Genomic DNA, 19470 nt, shown 5'->3' with positions numbered 1-19470 from the left:
GAAGTTCAACTGATGTCCTGTCTGGTTAAATGAGCATTTTTATTAAATCTCATTTCACCCATTTTCAGCAACAAGCAATCTGAGTAAAGATTGCTTTCATCATCAGCCATTTTTGCGATTGATCTCTTAGTCCATAGAATAATCAGACAATAATGAAAATGTTTATTTAGTTTACTGTCATATTTTTAATTATTACTTGATGACTCACTTAAATAATTATAACTGAATTTGGACAAACAGTTCTGTAACCTTCCAGTATCCTCATGACTGTAATCTACTGATTAAAACGGAGACGGCCCACAGCTCCAGAACAGCTCCCGAGTGGAGCTGCTGTTTGTGGAAACAGTGAGCGTCCAGTCAGCTGTGTTTCTCTGTGCTTCTATTGTGGGAAAGGCTTGTGTTTGTATTAGACTTTGTGTGTTGGGATAGAGGGCAGTCCAACACAGACAGACAGGACACACAGAGTGTCTGTCTGACATCATAACGGATTTCTGAGGCCCATAGCCACAGTGATGCTTCTGTTTCAATCACTTTTCCTTAAATGTGTTTGATACAGAATTATTACAAAGACATATTTTCACAGCGTGTTTCAGTTCATCAAGTTAAATGTTAGATTTTGGTCGCTTAAAAAATGTCTTATTGGGTCATACTCGGCTCACCCTCAAATGGGACTACGTCCACTTCTTATGTGCAGTCCAGTGCTGGAGTTTGTTTCTACTAACATCTACTGTGACTGATTGGTCAACATATACTCCAACACTGATCCATCTATAAATCATGGCTGTTATCAGCCGGCTTTATTTAAAAAAGTTGGAATTAAGACAAAAAGGTCCGCCTCAAATTCAGAGATAAAGATGTCATCTTCAAAAGTTCGATCAATAGACTAAACATTCTGTTTACAAAGATATAAAACGGAGACAAGCAGCAAACTGAGGAGTCGGAGTGACGTCAGGGTTCAGGGCAGCTTGCTGAGCAAACAGCTCCTTCACACTAACGTGTTGGTGAATCTGCGTCTGTAATATCAGCAAAGCACACCGTGAATGGAGCAAAGTGTTCTTCCAAGATCGCACACTTTTAATTCCAGATAAGCGATAAACCTCACATGCTTCTTACGGGTGTCAGCTCTCCGCTGGAATCACTTTCACCCAACATGGCCCGCGTTCTTTTTGAGGTCAGAATTGATCCGGATGGGGTCGTACTCCCATGTAGCTTCGGCCAAGGCAGTTCAGATGGTTAAATCTGTGTTCACACCAGACAGGAAGCGGATTTTCGCCTTGTTACGATTTGTGTTTTATTCCCGTTGCCTGTACTAGACTTGTTGGAGAGGAGACGGGCTTCACCTCCATCAACGCCAACAAAGTTTCATCCTTGTGGCTGAAATCTGCTGCTTTGTTCATGTTGTGAAGTCCCAGATACCCTGGGAAGTCGAACAGCATCCTGTCTGAGTTCAGAACTTCACCCAGAGGTGTTCTGGGAATAAAATGAAGCTGTAATCACTGTGACTAGCAAGACACACATCGGCTGGTTTACTGCTGCTGGTTGAAACCAAAATAAACAATTTCTCTCTGATTGAATTGCATTAATAAAACACAGCATAGACACTTATTCGCCTCATTCCCATCATGCACCTGGTGCTGAATTGGCATCTGTCTTTGCATCGACTTTGTATTCAGTATTAAGAGAAAAATGGGCTTTGCGTTTGGTGTGAACGCAGCATGAGGCCTGATAAACAGAACAGTCGCACATATTGATGACTTTTTTTCAATGAAAATAAAAAGGCATTCAACTTAAAAAAATATCTAATTAAATGAAGAGTTCAGCTACAGCAGCGAGGTCGTGGTCTATCACAGTTATGGAGCTCAGCACCTGACAGTACCACGAGTGTCTATGTTCCGGCTGGTGTTGGCGTTAAACAGGAGCGGCGCTCTGCTCCGCCGGATGGTGTTTCTGCTGGTGGATCCTCAGGTTCTGCTTCCCGGCGAACCTCTTCCCACAGTGCTCGCAGGCGAACGGCCGCTCTCCGGTGTGGACGCTCTGGTGCGTCTTCAGGTGTCCCGACTGCGTGAAGCGCTTCCCGCACTGAGCGCAGCTGTACGGCCGCTCGCCCGTGTGGACGCGCACGTGTGTCTCCAGGCTCCGGGACGACGTGAAGCACTTCCCGCAGTAGCTGCAGAAGAAGCGTCGGTCCCTGCAGTACCTGTTCAGCTCCAGCGGGTCCAGTCTGGATCCGCCGAGACCGAGCGCTATGGGGAAACCTGCGGCATTCAGGTCTGACACTTTGTCCAGCAGCGTGGCCCTGTGAGAGACGGGCATCATGCCCGGCAGGCCCTGATTGGCCCATGATGCGCACATTTCCAGGTCTGTGTCGTAGGGGAGGGAGCTGATCAGAGACCCACCCTGCTTCAGCTCAGAGGTCGCAGGGCTTCCTCCGGACCCAAGGAACGCCGTCCTCCTCTGGACTGCGGACGGGGATTCACAGTCCGACTCGGAACCCAAGTCAAACACCATATCTGAAGAGCTGCTCTCAGCGCCCCCTGCAGGGCCCGGAGAGCCCGGCGCGCTGTGGGATCCTTGATGCTCCGACCACCCGTTACTGTTCTGATCCCACGGCCTCAAGGCGGCCCCTGAGGTGGAGCCCATCATCCCAGAGGGTCCTTCTGCACCTGAGAGCGGCGCCTCCGTTCCTTCAGACGCACACAGAAAAAAACAGACTTCAAGAACAAAGACCAGTGTGACGATCATTTCTGTCAAAGGGTCTATTTTTACATAAAAACTCTGTATGCACTAAAAAAAAGATGGCTGCAGTCTGCCTTGGATGTTTGATGTAAAAATGTCAGCCATTTATAATAGACTGATGCAGATGAATAAAAGTTCTTAAAAACAACTTCCAGTGACAGTTTCACTGCATAATCCCAACAGGAGCAACAGTAAGGTGAGCAGTAACTGGTCAACCAGTTCCCCAAAGAGCCATTTTAAGTTTTTCCTTTTAAACAACCAAACTTTGTGACAACCAAGCTGCAGTTTCCCAGACCAACAGCAGGGGGCTGCTGTGCTGTGAGCTTGTATGTGGATGTTTGAATAGAAGACCAAGAGGTGACATGGTGAGTCCCAGCAAGATGGCAGCTAAAAAAAGAAAAGTTGAACAAAACTGCAAAAACAACACAAGAAAATTCACAGAAAAGAAACAAACAACCGACTCTGTAACTCACACCAAGATGAGGGTGCAAATCACTTTAAAATCACTTTCATCAAAGATCTGAGAAATGACTGAGTAAGGACACCGCTGACCTAAAATCTGCTCACACCCACTTTCATCCTCCGACTCCACGATCATCTGCCTTTTAATTTTGTAGCCCGATTCATGTCACAGTGAGTTTGGCAGTAAACGTCCCCTCTCACCGTCTTCATTGAGAAGCAGCTCGTCTGTGACTTTGTGGTCGTTCGCCTCCTCTTTTGCCACCTCCTCCTTTATCAAAACCACGTCCTGGTCGTTCTTCTCCTCTGCAGCCCCTGTCGGAGGATCCTGAGGAGAAAGCCACAACTGCCATTTAACTTACTCTTGGAGACTTTTTTAAACTTTGTTTCCGAGTCGACCCAGTTACAGCACAATTAACTATTTATCTGTCCTGTGCATTTAAATGTACAGGACAAAATCCTACATAAACTCGAAAAAAGTCACATGTCCGAGGACTACAGCTGGTGGGTAATACAGTTTACTGACACTATGATTTATGTCACAATAGTTGGCTTTCCTGGGATGTGAGCTAAAAATAAACACTTTTTTTTTTTAAACTTTTGTCCACCAAATACAAAGTACTGTTGAGTTTTTCCTCTGACAAAAGCACTTAAAAGGTCATATTGATAACATTTTTATTTAAATGACTAATAAAAAAATACACCCACAGAGCTTTTAGAAAGGTTCAGAATCAAAGTGATTGTGATTTAATTTGATTGGGAATGAATCATTTAAACATTTTTTGACAAAATGAATGTCTTGTTTACGTCTGTGTCGATGTGTGACGTGTGGCGGCTGCTTCTAGCAAGGCTTGTGAGCCAATAGAATAACGACGCTGGTATCACGTGGTATGCGCTTTGAGGGACAGCTGTGTTGTGATGTTTCTAAGATTAAACAAAAAGTCTATGTAGTTCCTAAAATATAGTGATGTTTTCATAGTTTTTTGGTCTAATCTGAGAATTAATTTTTATATTTGGACGGAGACACAAGCAGATTATGAGACTATGGAGTCCTGGGCACAGACATGCAAGGCCCCACCGCCTCCACAGACTTCATAGTAGTTTAACCTCTTTTTGCAGTTGTTTCCTCTCTCTTTGTATCCATGCTGTGTCTCTTTGCAGCTGTTTTGCATCTTGTTCATCCTTTTTCTCTCTTCGTAGTCGTTTTGTGTTTCTTTGTGGTCTTTTTAAGTCTCTTCCTGGTTGGTACACGTCTCTTTGAGTGACATTTAGTCGGTGAAGGCCCTGTCACTTTTGCCCCCTGTGCCTGCTCACTTCTCCATCCATGGACAGAGAGAATGTGACTGTAAAATGTTCCAGCAGAGAGGAAAACCAACCTCTTTGGTTGCAGGGTCCAGCTCTCTCGTAGCCTCCGACATGGGGGCCCTTCCACCTCTTTTAAGAATTGCTTTCGGCTGTTTGGCCCCCACTGCAGCTGGTAAGGCATGATCTGGGTGAAAAACAAAAAGACAGTTCAAATATTGGTTTCTCATGTGGGATGGTTGGTTTCACTGATCTGTATACAAGTTCTGATCTGTACCAATGTTGTTCCTACTTATTATACAGCAAGTACAACATATCCTTAGGTAAGGACTTACTTTGCATAAGTAAGATGTAGCCATGTTATTTTCATTTTCTGTGTGAAACATAACTGCCAGGAACTTCGTTTGGCAACCTAATCATTTGAAAATTGATTGTTTTCTGTGACTCACGTGCTGTTAATTATGTGACTATGTTTTTTCTGAATATTCTAGAGCAGCTCTTCAATTTGGCGGGCACACACACACACACACACACACACACACACACACACACACACACACACACACACAGTGGGAGTGACAGTCGAAACGGTTGAAAAAGTTGTCACTGAGTGCAGTTAGAGGTTGTACATATATGCCGCATTTATAATGCAAACTTCTCAGGACAAACTCACCACTGCCAACCAGCAGGGCAACGTTTGAGGAACAGTTTTCCAATGGCTTGGTTTGCAGCGCTTTCTATAGGAACGACAGTGCAGTGACATCGCATCACGGATCCTGCCACCATCATCGGTGTCATCGAAATGCTAATGACGGACAGACTGACCGACTCTCCCCACGGGCGCTGTTTGGAAAAGGCCCCGGAACTCACCAAGAGTAAAATCCATAAAGCCCCCGCTGGCCGCTTCCAGTCCACCGTAATCCAACATCGCGATGCCTCCCCGGTGTCCCCGGGCGATGATGGTCTCCATCAAATCCAGCTTCCTCCTCAGCGCCTCGTTCTCCTTGTGGCTCCGGGAGATCTCCAGGTGCAACACGGCGTAGCTGTCGTCCACCAGCTCGCAGATCTCCGAGACCGCCGCTTTGGTCAGTGCCTCCATGATGGACGACAACTGGGAGTGAAACGCCTTGTAACTCGTCATCTTGAGCGGACGTGAAACGACAACAACCGCCAAAACGCCAGTTAAATCGACATTAGGAATACACGGCGCGTTCAGGGAGGAGAACAGCGTCCGCGGAGCTCCACCCGGTCGATTCTTCCTTCCTTAAACCGAGGGGTGAGCGACCGGCTGGGGGAAACGGCTGGATAGACGCTGTGCTTACTTACTCGCTGTTGATTGTTGTTAGTCGGTTGTCTCCTCCCCAAAAGTCGCATGAAGGAACAACTTCCGCAGTGGGACTTTCAAAATAAACGCTCAGAGTGGGCCAACGGGTGCTGCCCCAGTTGCCCCTAGTAAAATCTAGATTCGATTAAAACACACACACACACACACACACACACACACACACACACACACACACACACACACACACACACACACACACACACACACACACACACACACACGCTGTGGACGCTAAAACACAATTCATTTTGATATTTTATATTTATGAATTAAATAAAGACTAATATATCACAATGCCATGGTTATCACAATGTCAAAACTCCAAAAGAGTCCCGATTTTTAATAATACATTTAACGGTTTATAGAGCAGTGGTAGAAGTACACGTAGGAACACTCTACTTCAGTAGCTACCTGTACTTTCATTGAATTACTTCCATTTAATCGTACGTTGTAATTTTGTATGTTTTGCTCCACTTCGTCTATTTGGCGTATTTTGCTCATGGCCACTCTCCATATAAAGATTCCCTTGTCATACAAAGCAGATGATTGGGTTGTAAAACATGTTTTATTTCTATAAATACTATATTCCGGAGTATAGTTGAACTGGTTTAACAACGGACACCACATTCCACTGACAAGTTGTGGGAAAAAATCATTATCATTCATTTACCTTTTGCTCGTATTTTTTTTATTTTTTTTTTTATAGCCAAAGTAGTAGTCTTCGTATTTCCCACAGTACCGGATGCAGCGCCAAGTCGGTTTCTACGGCAACGCTTGACAACAGCGAGGAAGATGGTTTACAGTAAGTAAGTTTACAAAACTTCGTCAATAGCACTAAATAACTCCCCTTTTAAACATGTAACATGTCGTTTCTCTGCATATGTACTGTTGTTGTCACGGTTATATGTAAATAATACGCTGTACCTTATATTTTAAACAGGATACTTTGTATAGTAGAAGCTTTTGTAGAGTGAGTTGGTTACGTTCTTGCACTAACATTAAATTTAATTATTTGTTTTTTTTTTAGCTAGCATCCTCAGTTAGCTAACTAACACCAGTCATAAATCATATTAGTCGTGACGTTGTAGCTACTGCTATAATTAATGTAAGTATCGTTCACTGCTATGACTGGCTAAGTCCAGCTAACTTAACCTGGCTAACTTTACCCACTGCTTCCAATAGCATTGACTTAGCATGCTAACGTTACAAAGCTACCGCAAATATGACTTTGCTTCAATATTACACTTAATTTGAAAGTTAGCTGTCTTTAGTAGATACAGTTAAAGACAAGCATCTTATGCAATTGAAAGCAATATAGCTTGGATAAGACTACCCCCCCCCCCCACACACACACACACACACACACACACAGTATTTTATATATGTATATGTATTTGCTGAACAGCTACTACTTTACTCAGAGGAGGACCTAACACTTGTTTCTATTTTTTAGCTCTTACTTTATCGGCAATGATATGTTGTGGTTTCTTTCTTTTGACAAATGTAATTATTGTAAGTTGGACAAAAGCATCTGCTAAATGCCAAGTGTGTGTGTGTGTGTGTGTGTGTGTGTGTGTGTGTGTGTGTGTATTAACAATTATGCAACAAACAACCCCAAAAGCATGTGAATAGACTGATTAAAAAGTCCTTGAATCATCACTTATGACCCACTTGAAGTGTGTGCTGGTGTCTGTATTTACAGAGACCAGGGCCTCAGCCTGTACTTTCTCTGTTTATCTTATTTTGCTGTGTTCGGGACTCTTCTTGGTGTCAGCAAACAGTATTTAGACCCCACGTTGGGGTGTAACCTCCAGCCAATAAGCAGGGAGTACAGCTTGTTCTCATTCCAAGGTCAAACATGTCCCACCAACCTCACAGGACACAGACACAGAGAGAGCAGGCAGGCCACAGCGGGATGAAGCGAACCTATGGCTGCATTCATTAAAAAATCTGGCACCTTCTCTTAGGTTTGTGTGGAGGTGCGGGAGTGTTTATTTGTGCTTTAGAACTACAATACAGAAGGAAATAAAGTTTTATTCTTCTGCTTTGCTGTTCTCACGCTCGACCACCACTGCACACTCTCTGCCTTTGTGTCTCCCTCAACAATTTGCAGAATATTATAACAATACACATTTCAAATAAGTTTCGACACAATATTCCAAAACGCAAGGAAAAAGGATTAATTGAAATAGTTGAATGAAAGGATGCATTATGAGACGTGTCATTATTTTGTACTTCCTTTTGTGGTTTTCTGTCTCTTTATAGTCACTCAGTGTCTCTGTGGTTTTGCATCCGATGCATTTTCTTGTTTCTCACCTTTTCAGACAGAGCTGAAGGATTATTTACGTGTTTTTATTTATTTTTTTCAAGGGAGATCTGAGAAAGAAAAACATTTGTGAGAACACAATTAGTAAAACAGAAACAACCGAACTAGACAGTAATTTTGTGTTTAGTTTGCCTCTTTGTAATAATTTTCTGTCTTTGTTGTTTTTTGTTTGTTGCTTTTGGGGTCTTATTGTGGTAGTTGTAGTCATCGTGCCTCTCTGTACTCATATGGTACTTTGCCCTTCTTTGCAGTCATTTTGCATTTCTTTAGTCGACTGCCTCTTCTTGTGGTAGTTAGACTGTCCCACGCAATATGTTAACAGTCACTGCAAGCGGAGGCTCTGATCCAGCTGGGACCCGGTTGGGCGTCTGTGCCCTGTGGCCCCATTCAGTAATTCATCAAATTAATATATGAGCAAATAGCCACACATCAAATAAAAGATGGTGACAGACGGTAAAAGTTGGAGCAGACAGGAGTAAATTGTAGATATGTGGTAAAATGTGAGTCACCTCGGGGAGACTAAACGCATCACGACCTTCTTAAAGGTCATGAATTATGGAATTCAACCAAAATTAGTTAATAATTTGTAGTGAAAGAAAGCAGACATGTTTGTAGTAATACTGTTAGCAATAGTAATATAATACAAGTTTGTGTTTTGTTTTATCTATCCAGTCACAGAGGACATGATCCGCCGGCGGGCCGAGCACAACGAGTGTGAGATCTTCTCCCTGGAGGAAGTTTCTCTGCATCAGCAGGACATCGAGAGGATCGAGCACATCAACAGGTGGTGCAGGGACCTGAGGATCCTCTACCTGCAGAGCAACCTCATCCCCAGGATAGGTGAGACGCCAGCCAGAGGCTTGCTGTAAACATCCCATATACAATATGCAACATTTGATTGAATTGTATTTTGTAATTTGTTTCGTATTATTTGCAATCTTCTAGAGAATGTTGGTCGCCTGAAGAAGCTGGAGTATTTGAATCTGGCCTTGAACAACATTGAAGTCATTGAAAACCTTGAAGGTCAGTATGTTGTGTTTCGGTGTATTTGGCGACACACTGCTAGAAGATTAATGCTTGATCAGGAACATTGTTTGTTTTCTTTTAGCTGAATTAATGATGTGCTTTATTTTGATATGCAGTTAAAGCATTCTAATCAGGCCTGCAACTAACAATTAATTGAATCATCTATTTATTTCTTCGGATGATGCGATTATTAATTAATCTTATAGAATGTTAAACATATAAACAGAATGTCCATAACTGATTATCAGTGTCTGAATAAATATTTTCAATCACAAACAAATGAAAGCCCCTCACACTGGAGTAGGTGGAACCTGCAAATATTTAATATATATAAACATATTACATACACGATCGGGCAGTTTTCAATTTAGTTATCATTAATTTCTGTTGATTGACTAGTTGTTTCTATAATAATTGTGGTTTGCAAACATTAGTCTGCTGATTATTTCCTCTATTATTGTGGTCAGTAAAACATCAGAACATATCTTAAAATGCCCATTTGTCATCTTCACATTACATCCAAACACTAAATATCCCATCATGTAATAATAATAATTGATCAATCAGTTAATTGTTGCAGATCTAATACGTCTTTGTTGTTTACGTCACAGTTTCCTCTGTAAATGTAAAATGTGGTGTCTGTGTGTCTTCAGGCTGCGAGAGCCTCCAGAAACTGGACCTGACTGTTAATTTCGTGGGTCGTCTGAGCAGCGTGGAGTCTCTGAAACCCAACGTCCACCTCACAGAGCTGTTTCTGGTGGGGAACCCCTGCACTCAGTTTGAGGGCTACAGGCAGTATGTGGTGGCGGCTCTGCCTCAGCTCAAGGTAACTTTACCTGGTGTGCCCTCCCCTCAAGTGAGCCAAACTGATCCAGATTCAGAGTCTTCCTTCATCTCTGTCCTCAGTGGCTGGACGGGACGGAGATCAGTCGCTCGGAGAGGATTCAAGCCTCTCAGGGACTGGAGGAGGTGAAGAGGCAAGTCTTGGAGCAGGAGAAGGACTACGTGAAGAGGAGAGCCAGGGAGAAAGAGGAGGCGCAGAGGGAGAGAGGGGATCAAGACAGGAAACCAGGCTTCGATGGCCGCTGGTACACCGACATCAACAACGCAGGGTGAGTACATGCATCACGTCTTCCTGTCAGAGTTTGAAGGACGTGGGCATTAACAGTCCAATGGTTGAAAGAGAGAAGCTGCCGTGTTGCATTCTGGGAACAGTAGGATCCAATGCTATTTGGAGCTTGACCCATGCTAGTGACTTAAAGTCTAAGGGTTCATTCAAATACCCATACTACCATACTACTTAGTATGTTCTAATACCCATACTACCATACTACTTAGTATGTTCTAATACCCATACTACCATACTACTTAGTGTGTTGCAATATCAAAGTTCAAAGTACGATTGATACTGTGTGCAACAGTATTTACTTTGTCAGGGAAACAGTATGCGATTCTGAGCGCATACTTTAAAAAAAAAAAAAAATCCCCCAACTTTATGGAAATGCAATGAATCACTATTAAAAAAAGACAGCGCCACAGTAGAAAAATCCATAATTAGAAGTAATACTACTTGACTTTGAAGCTTTAAGTGCTGATCGTAAAGAAAAGTTAATTTCTACAAGGTAGAAGAATGGAAATATTCAAGTACTTAATTTTCTTCAATTAAATAAAGGAGCACACTCTGCTGAACTGAATTAAATTAAAATATACTGACCTGAGAGTGATAAAAAAGTTAAGTCTACATGATAATCTCTGCTTGAAGTGTCAAGGTCACTGAACATGTTCTGTCTCTGTAGCCCAGAGTTGGTGGAGAATAAGGAGAACCAGGAGGTGGAGGAGAACACGGTGAGACCCGACTTGGACGATGAGCAGCGGGAGAAGGAGTTCTGGCACACGCCGTGTCCTTTCACCCCCGAATCTCGTCTGGAGGCTCACCGCCACCTGGAGGAGAAGAAGGCGGTGAAGGAGAAGTAAGTGCTCAACCTTTTAAGATGACGGCCATGTTTTGTTTGTGTCCCATTTTAAATGCAGTTTGTTAGGTCTCATTAAAGGTGCTCAAAACGATTGCTCGCCCACTATCATGCTTTCCCTTTAGGTCATTCACACATACAGTACACAGCTCCACCCACCGTTACCTTCAATAATTAAAGACCAATCTCTAAACTGTGCATTTTGGTAAAGGCATTTGAAAAGCTTGTCAGTAATCAACTCAAGGACTTTCTTGATTTTAACAATGTTTTATCCAAATATCAATCTGTTTTTTGGAAACAGCATCACTGTTGTCCTCAAGGTGATGAATGATGTCATTTAGGCGTTAGACTGAACACACTATTGTGTTGCTCTATTAATTGACTTGTCGAAGGCATTTGACACAGTTGACCATCGTATTTTGATCAATATGCTCCATCATATTGGCATATCTAAGCATGTTACATCCTGGTTTGTGAACTACTTGTCTAATAGAACACAATGTCTTCAGATGTCTGGTTCCTTCTCCTCTTTTCTGACAGTGTCAAAGGGCGTGCCCCAGGGTTCTGTGTTAGGACCTTTACTGTTTTCCATCTATGTCAATAAGTTATGTGGAAATGTATCAACTGCAATGTATCATTTCTATGCTGACGATACTATAATTTATTGCTGTTCATCTTCTATTGTAGTAGCTTTTGATTTCTTGCAGTCTTCATTTGATGCTGTGCAGTCTAGCCTGCTGAAGCTAAGATTGGTGTTGAATTCTGACGAAACCAAACTGATGCTGTTCTCAACAGCAAGTGAACTACCTAACTACCTAACTACCTAATATTTTACTGTTCAGTGCCAAGGTATACACTTTGGTTTTCTTATCAATCGAAAGCTATCATTTAAATCACACATTGAAAATCTAGTCTCCAAGCTAAAGTTGAATTTAGGCTTCTATTTCAGCTTTTCTTTTTAGAGCAAAAAAAAAAATCTTGTGTCGTCAACTTTCTTGCCTCTACTTGATTATGGAGACGTGTTTTAAATGGGGGCTTCTGCCCAATGTCTGCGCTCGCTGGACACTGTGGATCACTGTGCCTTAAGATTTGTCACCGGATGTAAACATCTTACACACCACTGTCCTCTGTACACTAGATCTGAGTGGCCTTCTTTATATGTGCGCAGGCGGACACATTGGTGCAGCTTTATTTATAAGACTGCCCTGGGTCTGGTTCCTTCTTACCTGTGTATCTATCTCCACAGACGCCAAAGCCACTATGGTCTGCGTTCACAAGATGTTCTGAACTTTACTGTCCTGCGTGTTCGCACTGAGCTGGGGGAAAAAAAGCTGCACCCTTTATTATAATAATATAATAATAATAACACAGTTACAAAGTGCTTTCCAGAACATCAGAACATAAAACCAAAACAGAAACGACAAATAAAACAAGAGAGCATCAAATATAAACACTGGAGGATAAAATAAATAAGGAAAAAATATTAAAAGGTCAAGGAGCCATGAAAAAGCCTAGCATCAAATTAAATATTCATGAACGCTTTCCTATATAAAAAAAAAGTTTTTAAGAAGGGATTTAAAAGAAGGTAAAGTTGTGGTGAGTCTGATCTCAAAGGGAAGAGAGTTCCACAGTTTTGGGGCCTCCTTTGGTTACAAGCCGGGATCTGGGAACAACCAGCAGAGCTGCATTGCTGATCTGAGGGAGCACCCAGGCACATAGGGGGTCAATAAATCTAATATATTTTGGAGCTAGGCCATGTGATGCTTTAAAAGTGATCATTAAAATTTTAAAATCAATACAGAATTTTACGGGTAGCCAATGTAACTTAGCTAGCACAGGCGTGATGTGCTCATATTTCTTGGTGCCTGTTAAAATTCGTGCCGCAGCGATCTGCACCAGTTGGAGTCGGTGAAGGGAGCTCTTGCTGATACCGACATAAAGTGCATTGCAGTAATCTAAGTGTGAGAAGTCTGACTTGTGCTGTTGCCTTCTTGGCCAGGTTACCCTTGTGAAAGAGCTCCTCGGTCTCAAAGGGATTTTTTACCTGGTTAAATAAAGGTTAAATTAAAAGGCACTGGAGAAGTCAAAGATCAATACATAACAGTTTGCACAATATAACAAAGAGTGAAGTGGAGTTTTGTCATTTTGACTCTCTGTGGCTGCAGTTTGCCATCTCGGCCACTGGATGTCGCTACAACACCAACCATCGTCCCAGTGAGGCTGCAGACAGGCTTGTGATCAACAGAGCGAATCAGCTTTAAGAAACCCATTACAATGATCTGCATCTGCTGACGTATACACCTAGTGGCCAAAAGTATAAGGACACACGAGTGTGACAGTTGAGGTGTATATGTAGCCTATGGACATTGGATACCATGTTGTAGTATTGCTGATTATATAACAAAGCCATCCTCTTTCTCGTGAACATGATATCTCACGCCTCAAGGGAATTCCTTCAACTTTGACACAAACATCTACTTAGATTCAAGGATGGATTCTAGTTGTGTTTGTATGTTGTATGAATATATACACACACATTTATGTAATATCACTTTCATGTGATGCACAAAGGTGCAGGAGTGTCCACATACTTTTCATAAGGTCATAAGAAGTGCCTCAATTTAGATGTCACACCATTCTTCATGAATATTGATGTTGCAATGTGCTGAGGCACAAACCTGTGCTGCCTTCTCAACCAATCATCAAATGAATGGATCAATCAATCAGTTACTTTATTGACCCCATGACTAAGGTTGAAGAGGTGATTGGTTATCAGTGCAGGATGGAAGGTAACATCAGTTCCACCATGAAAAAACCCAACCCAGATCAGGTTTTGACACGACAATTAGCAGGACAGATGAAGGGACGTTCAGTCCAGGTTCATCCGTCGGGTTAATGAGAAGTTTCCAGGTTCGTTACAGCAGCCGAGAACAAGCTGCACTGTAAGTGGAGGAGACGTGAGCAGGTTCAGGGGGTCAGAGAGGATTCAGTTTGTTCGTTTTGTTCATACGTTTGGCTGATGAATCCGTTGGTGAGCTGGAGGATGCCATAATCCTGAATGATTTACTGCGTTTAGGTGTGTAGACTGAAACCACTGGACCATCAGTGACTGCTGTATACACCTTTTTTTTGTGAGCAAGGATGGCAAACGTCAGTGTGTCCACACAGTTTGGCAACAGCGTTACGTTGAAGTACAATAAAACCATTTACAGCCGATGTCATCAAAATCAGACACCTGCAACAGAAGTGGTGTGTTGCCCCCAACATCCAGTCCAGTTAGCGGGCTTTAAACATTGAATTAAAACTGTTAACAGCATCTGAACATCTGGTTTTCCTCAGAATTGATATTGCGATGCAACTAAAGTTCTACAGAATTCAGGCAGGGTCACAATGGTTGCAGAGAAGTGGGTGCTTCATTTTAACTAGTGACTGTGTTAACTGGTGACTTTCAGCTCGTGGTAACTTCCATAAATGGTTGGCGTAGGTAATACAACACAGATGTATTTAAAACTGATTGAAGGCTTTTACAAGTTCTGCTGGTGTTTTCAACAGCCGCCATCACTACAACCAACCATGGTTGGTTAGGCTGAGAGTCACCACTTAACACGGTCACTTGTTAAACTGAAACACGTGCCGTGTGCCAGTCAAACTGCTGCATGTTCCGGACTTGCTGTTAGTGAGTCGGCAAAGTATATGTTCAAGTCTAATTATTGTTCCCGCTATGCCGTTAATCAGTGCTCACCCTTAAGGTGACACTCTTGCCGGGTGTTAATTGGGGTGTGTGTGTGTGTGTGTCGCACATCCTCATCTCACTGTACTTAATTTGTCTTGCTAACACACTCACAGACTTCCTGCTTGTCTCTGTCGACAAGAGGAGACAGTTGTCATCACATTGACGGACCATTTCACTAAGATGGGATTTTGGCCGCCGATAGCGCCGCAACGCGAACTGCCAGAAAGTTTTTCCATCTGAGTGCAATTTGCCCCTTTTTGTTATTGCAATCATCCATGTGACAACGTATAAATGTTGTCTTCGTAAAAGGGGTTAATGTTGCACCAACTGTAACTATGCTACTTAATTCAAGTACACGCAAAAAGCACAGGAGCACCAAGATGCTTTTTGCTTGGCAGCTCAGTTGAAGCTCCATTTCGTCCTTGATAAGGGGGGCTGTTTGTCTTATTTGTGCAGGTTTCAGAGCCTGCAAAAAAACAAGTATTCATATATAAGCTGTTTGTTACAACTGACATAACAAGCATTTGTGATTCAATGCAAACAGTTCCACAATCCTTTAAAGTGAGTTGTTGTGTTTGAACTGATCACTCAGATGTAAAACAATTCTTGTATTTATTAGTTGTATTAGATGCCGCTCAGCTTATTTTACAGTGAACAAGCCTCCAGTGTCTGAGGAAATATCAAAAGGAAGAATGGAGGAAAATGTAAAAAGGAAATTAAGATTAGGCTGCAGATTGGCTGCCTCTTCAATCATGAGAAAAACTCATGATGGCACAATGAGTAGGATTTGTCTGTTGTGGTTTGTAAACAGAACATTCTCCCCGACTCAACGAGGGTTACGACACTCGCCAGATTCACCCTCATTTTGATACGAGTTTGTTGGTCCGATGTTTCTCCCGCTATTTTTCCAGCACTGGTCGTTAATTATAGAGGTATACAGACACTGCTGCACACGTCTAGTGGGCCATAAATTATAATTAAAATAATAAAAATAATAATTATTTTTTATCACTCTACATTGACTTTGTTATGCCATTCAATAAATGTTTAAACTGTTTTTTTTCACAATCCAATTTTGCAATGTTTTTCAATAACACATTCAAGTTTATATTTGCAAAAAATGAATGAATTCCTCAGTTATTTGTTTGCCAAAATAATAATAAATGTTTTAAATAGAAAAATAATCAAATTAGATTATAGTAATTACCCAGAGCATTAATATGCATTAAAAAAAGTGAGTTGCTGGTAGTTTTGAGCTAATACGCCATCCTGAATATGACCCACCTATGAGCTCAGTGGTGACATCATTCCCTCATGACCAATAAGATCAATTGGTTATCATTAGAAATGCCAGTCGTTGTTCAGTATCCCTCCATACATGGGTTTAGGTGTGACGGCCACCATTTCGTTTTCTGTGTGGATTGTAGTTTTTTACTTTTTTTGAATCATTTCTCTGGCATTTTCCTTTTGTAGTTAGTTACTAAGTTGAAGTTATTGGAGTATCACTCTTGATTTAGCACCACCCTCTAAAGTTGAAGCCAGGACTGTAACCGTGATTAAAGACCACACAAATAAACCTGGCATGTGATACATCTCTGGACCAATAAATACGTGAAGCCTCCTCCGCTCATCCAGCTCCTCTGAGACTGCAGGGTCGGTCTGCGGTTCAACTTTGTCCAAGGGCACTCTGACAGTGGAGGTGGGCTCCGTGATACCAACATCCAGCCTCCAGTTCACAGGGGGATAAGCGCTCCTTCCTGCTGGCTCTGATTATTTAACCATCAGGCAGACTGTCCATTCTAGCACATTCTAGCACAGGTCAGTCTGCCGGAGGAGAGAGAAGAAACCCGCAAACTCTGTAAATAAATATATTTTTGTAGTGACAGATCTTGTTTTACTTGTTGGTTTTTCCGTCGGGGGGGGGGGGGGCTTTTGTTTCTGCTCATCCTGCTGACCCGCGGATGCACAGCGCTGACTCACAGCGTTTCATTTTCACAACACCTCGAGCCACAGAGTCGTGAATAGCCGAGCTGCGTATGACGAATTCTGTAGAAGTATCCTGCTGTGTTATTGCCGTCGACGCTGCTGCTCCTGCCCACAGGAAAGTCTTTAGATCAGCCCGGAGGCATTTCACAGTTTGTTTTTCTCAGATTAGTGGATTAGTCTCTCTTCTTGATGTTTTCTTCCTGCCCTCCTCAAAGAGATGTGTTTTCTGTGATTTAATTTCTACGACAGCGCATAGGGGCCACAGTAGAAAGAAAATGGAGCCGAGAGAGGTAAAAGTATTTACGAGATTATGAAGTTGCTAAAGTGGCAAAAATGAATAAAGTCGAAAATTAACAAGTTTATAAAGTCATATTTTACGATGCTAACAATGGGCATTTATGCTAGCTAACTTCCTATGGATCTGCACCGAATGTTTGCGGTTGCTATGACAACAAGTGAAAACTACTCCTAGCATCTTAGCCCAACCTCCCACAAGTTGTTATATATTAATTAGACAAATAAATGCGTAGATCCATGGGAAGTTAGCGAGCATATATGCTGGTTGTTAGCATCGTAAATATATTCATTTATTAACTCCTTGATTTTCTGCTTTTTTCATGTAAATTTGCCACTTTATAATCTCGTAAATTTGACATTTTTTAATCTTGGAAATGTGCCACTTTCTTTCTCGGAATATTGCCCCCTCTCCATTTTTTTTCTCCTACAGTGACCCTAATACGGTGTCATACATTTTCTTACCTGAAATGCAATTGCAGAAAAAACACAATAAACCTCCTTTCAACTGATAAGAATAGTCAGATAACACGCCTGACTATGCCCTTTTTGAAGAAACCCAATGTGATGGCTAAGAAGCCAACCGGTGACAGTCCACCTCCTAATCCATATTAAAAACATCCCAGGCCTGCATGCTGTCCAAGCATAAAATCAGGGTGAAATGGTGTTGCCGTTTTTACCGTGTCCCTGCACGCGACTGTCACAGTGCGTTGACTTGACGCATGCAGTCGTGCAGTCACTGGATTGTCAGGAAAGATGAATTTCCTGCTCCCGAGGTGGATTGTGTGATAAGGTCAGCCAGGAGACGCTTCTGTGTTTAATGGCTGCTCTGTTCCTCCCAGAGGGAGGATGACACCAGACGAGCAGCGGATCCGACCTGCAGTCTCCAGAGCTGAACCTGAAAACGCAGTAGAAGCTTTAAGGCGGATGGAAATAGACAGATGATAAATGGAGGCAGTTAATTGCCGTGCATGGATGAGATGAATGGGTGCATGAAGGGAGATAACGTGTGCTATGCTGTTGAATGTTAAAATGAAGATGTTGAGGCGGGTAGTTTTTTAAAGTTACAGCTGCTATTAAAACATGATTGATAAAAGAGAATATTTTTTTATACCATGGACAAAATAACATCATTGCTAAACATGGTGGAGATTAATGACAAACTGTGAATGAAAATCTTCTATCGTCATTAAGGTGCTTCCAGACTGAGCTGCGTTTACCCTCCGACCTCACTTTTATGTATTTTGATTGGCCGGCTGCAGGGGCCACCCATGCTTCTCCTGGCTGCCTCCGATCCTCCGTGACAAGTACCTGCTGGGAGCTGGAAAAGATGGATAACCTATTCATTGTTTCAGCACAAATCTTTATAGATAAACATATATCCTACTTTAGAAATTACAGTAAATACTAGTAGAAGTGACATTCCCATTTAAATCAGCATGGCAGAATGGTGGAAGACATTTTTATGTGCACCGTTGCACTGCAACCGTTGTAGTGGGCCATTTTCTATACCCAGTGTAGCAATAAAGCATGGTGGAACTAAGCTTAGTACCTTACTTGCTAATTGTGCCATACTTTAACGTTAAGGAGGTTATAGAAAACGTGCTGCGCAGTGGGCTGGTGGCCCAAACACAGGACTTTCATCCAGGAGACCGCTGTCGCTGTCAATTAGTAGCATGAATTGTTAGAGTCAATAGTAATGTGAGTCAGTAATTAGTGAAGTTAACATCAACCAAGCTCTTTTCCTAAACCTAACTTCCTAGACATAAGTTAATTTAGAAAAGACACCATGCAGGTAATGAGCGTTTACTGACCCGCCATGGCTGACACAGGCAAACTGACACGGAGGGGAACGTATCACAGTTTTGGAGTGCTGACAAAACTGCATTATTTGATGCACTGGAGTGAGAATGTGTTTCCTGGTGAACTGCAAAAACACAGACACGTGATCACCATAACAACTAACAACAAACGCCATTTTCTGAACCAGTCAGATGACCACCGAAAATTGTCCAGTCTACTCTTATTCTATTTCTTTGGCCACACCACTAGTACATTTACATTTAGGGCATTTAGCAGACGCTTTTGTCCAAAGCAACTAACAATAAGTACATTTGTCAAAAGAAAGAAACCACAACATATCATTGCTGATAAAGTAAGAGCGAAAAAAAAATAGCAACAAGTGTTAGGTCCTCGTCTGAGTAAAGTAGTAGCTGTTCAGCAAGGACACCTTAAGAACAACAGTGCTATAGGTAAGAACATAGAAGTGTTTTTTTTTTGGGGGGGGGGGGCT

General features: G+C 42.2%; 2 protein-coding genes across 5 annotated transcripts in view; one reads left to right on the top strand and one right to left on the bottom strand.

Moving 5' to 3' along the window:
- Positions 1-3: 3 nt before the first annotated feature.
- LOC311012501 (uncharacterized protein) lies at positions 4-5854 on the bottom strand. Of its 4 annotated transcripts, XR_014597044.1 has the most exons (7): positions 5368-5850; positions 4510-4684; positions 4303-4450; positions 3400-3523; positions 1867-2684; positions 1103-1239; positions 4-1013 (listed from the first exon to the last, which is right to left on the bottom strand). XR_014597044.1 is itself a non-coding variant. In XM_084007967.1 (6 exons), exons 1-5 carry the CDS (start codon positions 5636-5638, stop codon positions 1909-1911), a joined length of 1494 nt encoding a protein of 497 aa, XP_083864093.1. In that variant the 5' UTR covers positions 5639-5850; the 3' UTR covers positions 6-1239; positions 1867-1908. The 4 variants fall into 4 exon arrangements, 3 of the variants coding, with proteins under 3 accessions (XP_083864093.1, XP_083864095.1, XP_083864094.1); XM_084007967.1 differs by having other exon boundaries at positions 6-1239; XM_084007969.1 differs by having other exon boundaries at positions 7-1239; positions 5824-5854.
- A 700-nt stretch (positions 5855-6554) lies between these two features.
- dnaaf11 (dynein axonemal assembly factor 11) overlaps positions 6555-19470 on the top strand; it is a 38717-nt gene continuing 25801 nt past the window's right edge. Inside the window, exons 1-6 of the mRNA XM_084007442.1 lie at positions 6555-6644; positions 8841-9008; positions 9114-9191; positions 9848-10020; positions 10101-10306; positions 10991-11164. Coding sequence (XP_083863568.1) covers positions 6635-6644; positions 8841-9008; positions 9114-9191; positions 9848-10020; positions 10101-10306; positions 10991-11164 — 809 coding nt within the window. The 5' untranslated portion in view covers positions 6555-6634. The remainder of the gene's footprint in view (positions 6645-8840; positions 9009-9113; positions 9192-9847; positions 10021-10100; positions 10307-10990; positions 11165-19470) is intronic.

The sequence above is a fragment of the Eutrigla gurnardus genome (genome assembly GCF_963514095.1).
Source record: "Eutrigla gurnardus genome assembly, chromosome: 4".
Lineage (NCBI taxonomy): Eukaryota > Metazoa > Chordata > Actinopteri > Perciformes > Triglidae > Eutrigla > Eutrigla gurnardus.
The sequence above is the reverse complement of the archived record's forward strand: the minus strand, read 5'-3'. Positions and strand labels throughout refer to the sequence as shown.

Coding starts and splice junctions, on each gene's coding strand:
- LOC311012501 (XM_084007967.1), bottom strand. CDS start 5,638: ATGACGAGTTACAAGGCGTTTCACTCCCAGTTGTCGTCCATCATGGAG. Junction 3,524..4,302: donor GGAAACAACTGCAAAAAGAG/GTTAAACTACTA, acceptor CTTTCTCCTCAG/GATCCTCCGACAGGGGCTGC. Junction 2,685..3,399: donor GCTGCTTCTCAATGAAGACG/GTGAGAGGGGAC, acceptor GTGCGTCTGAAG/GAACGGAGGCGCCGCTCTCA.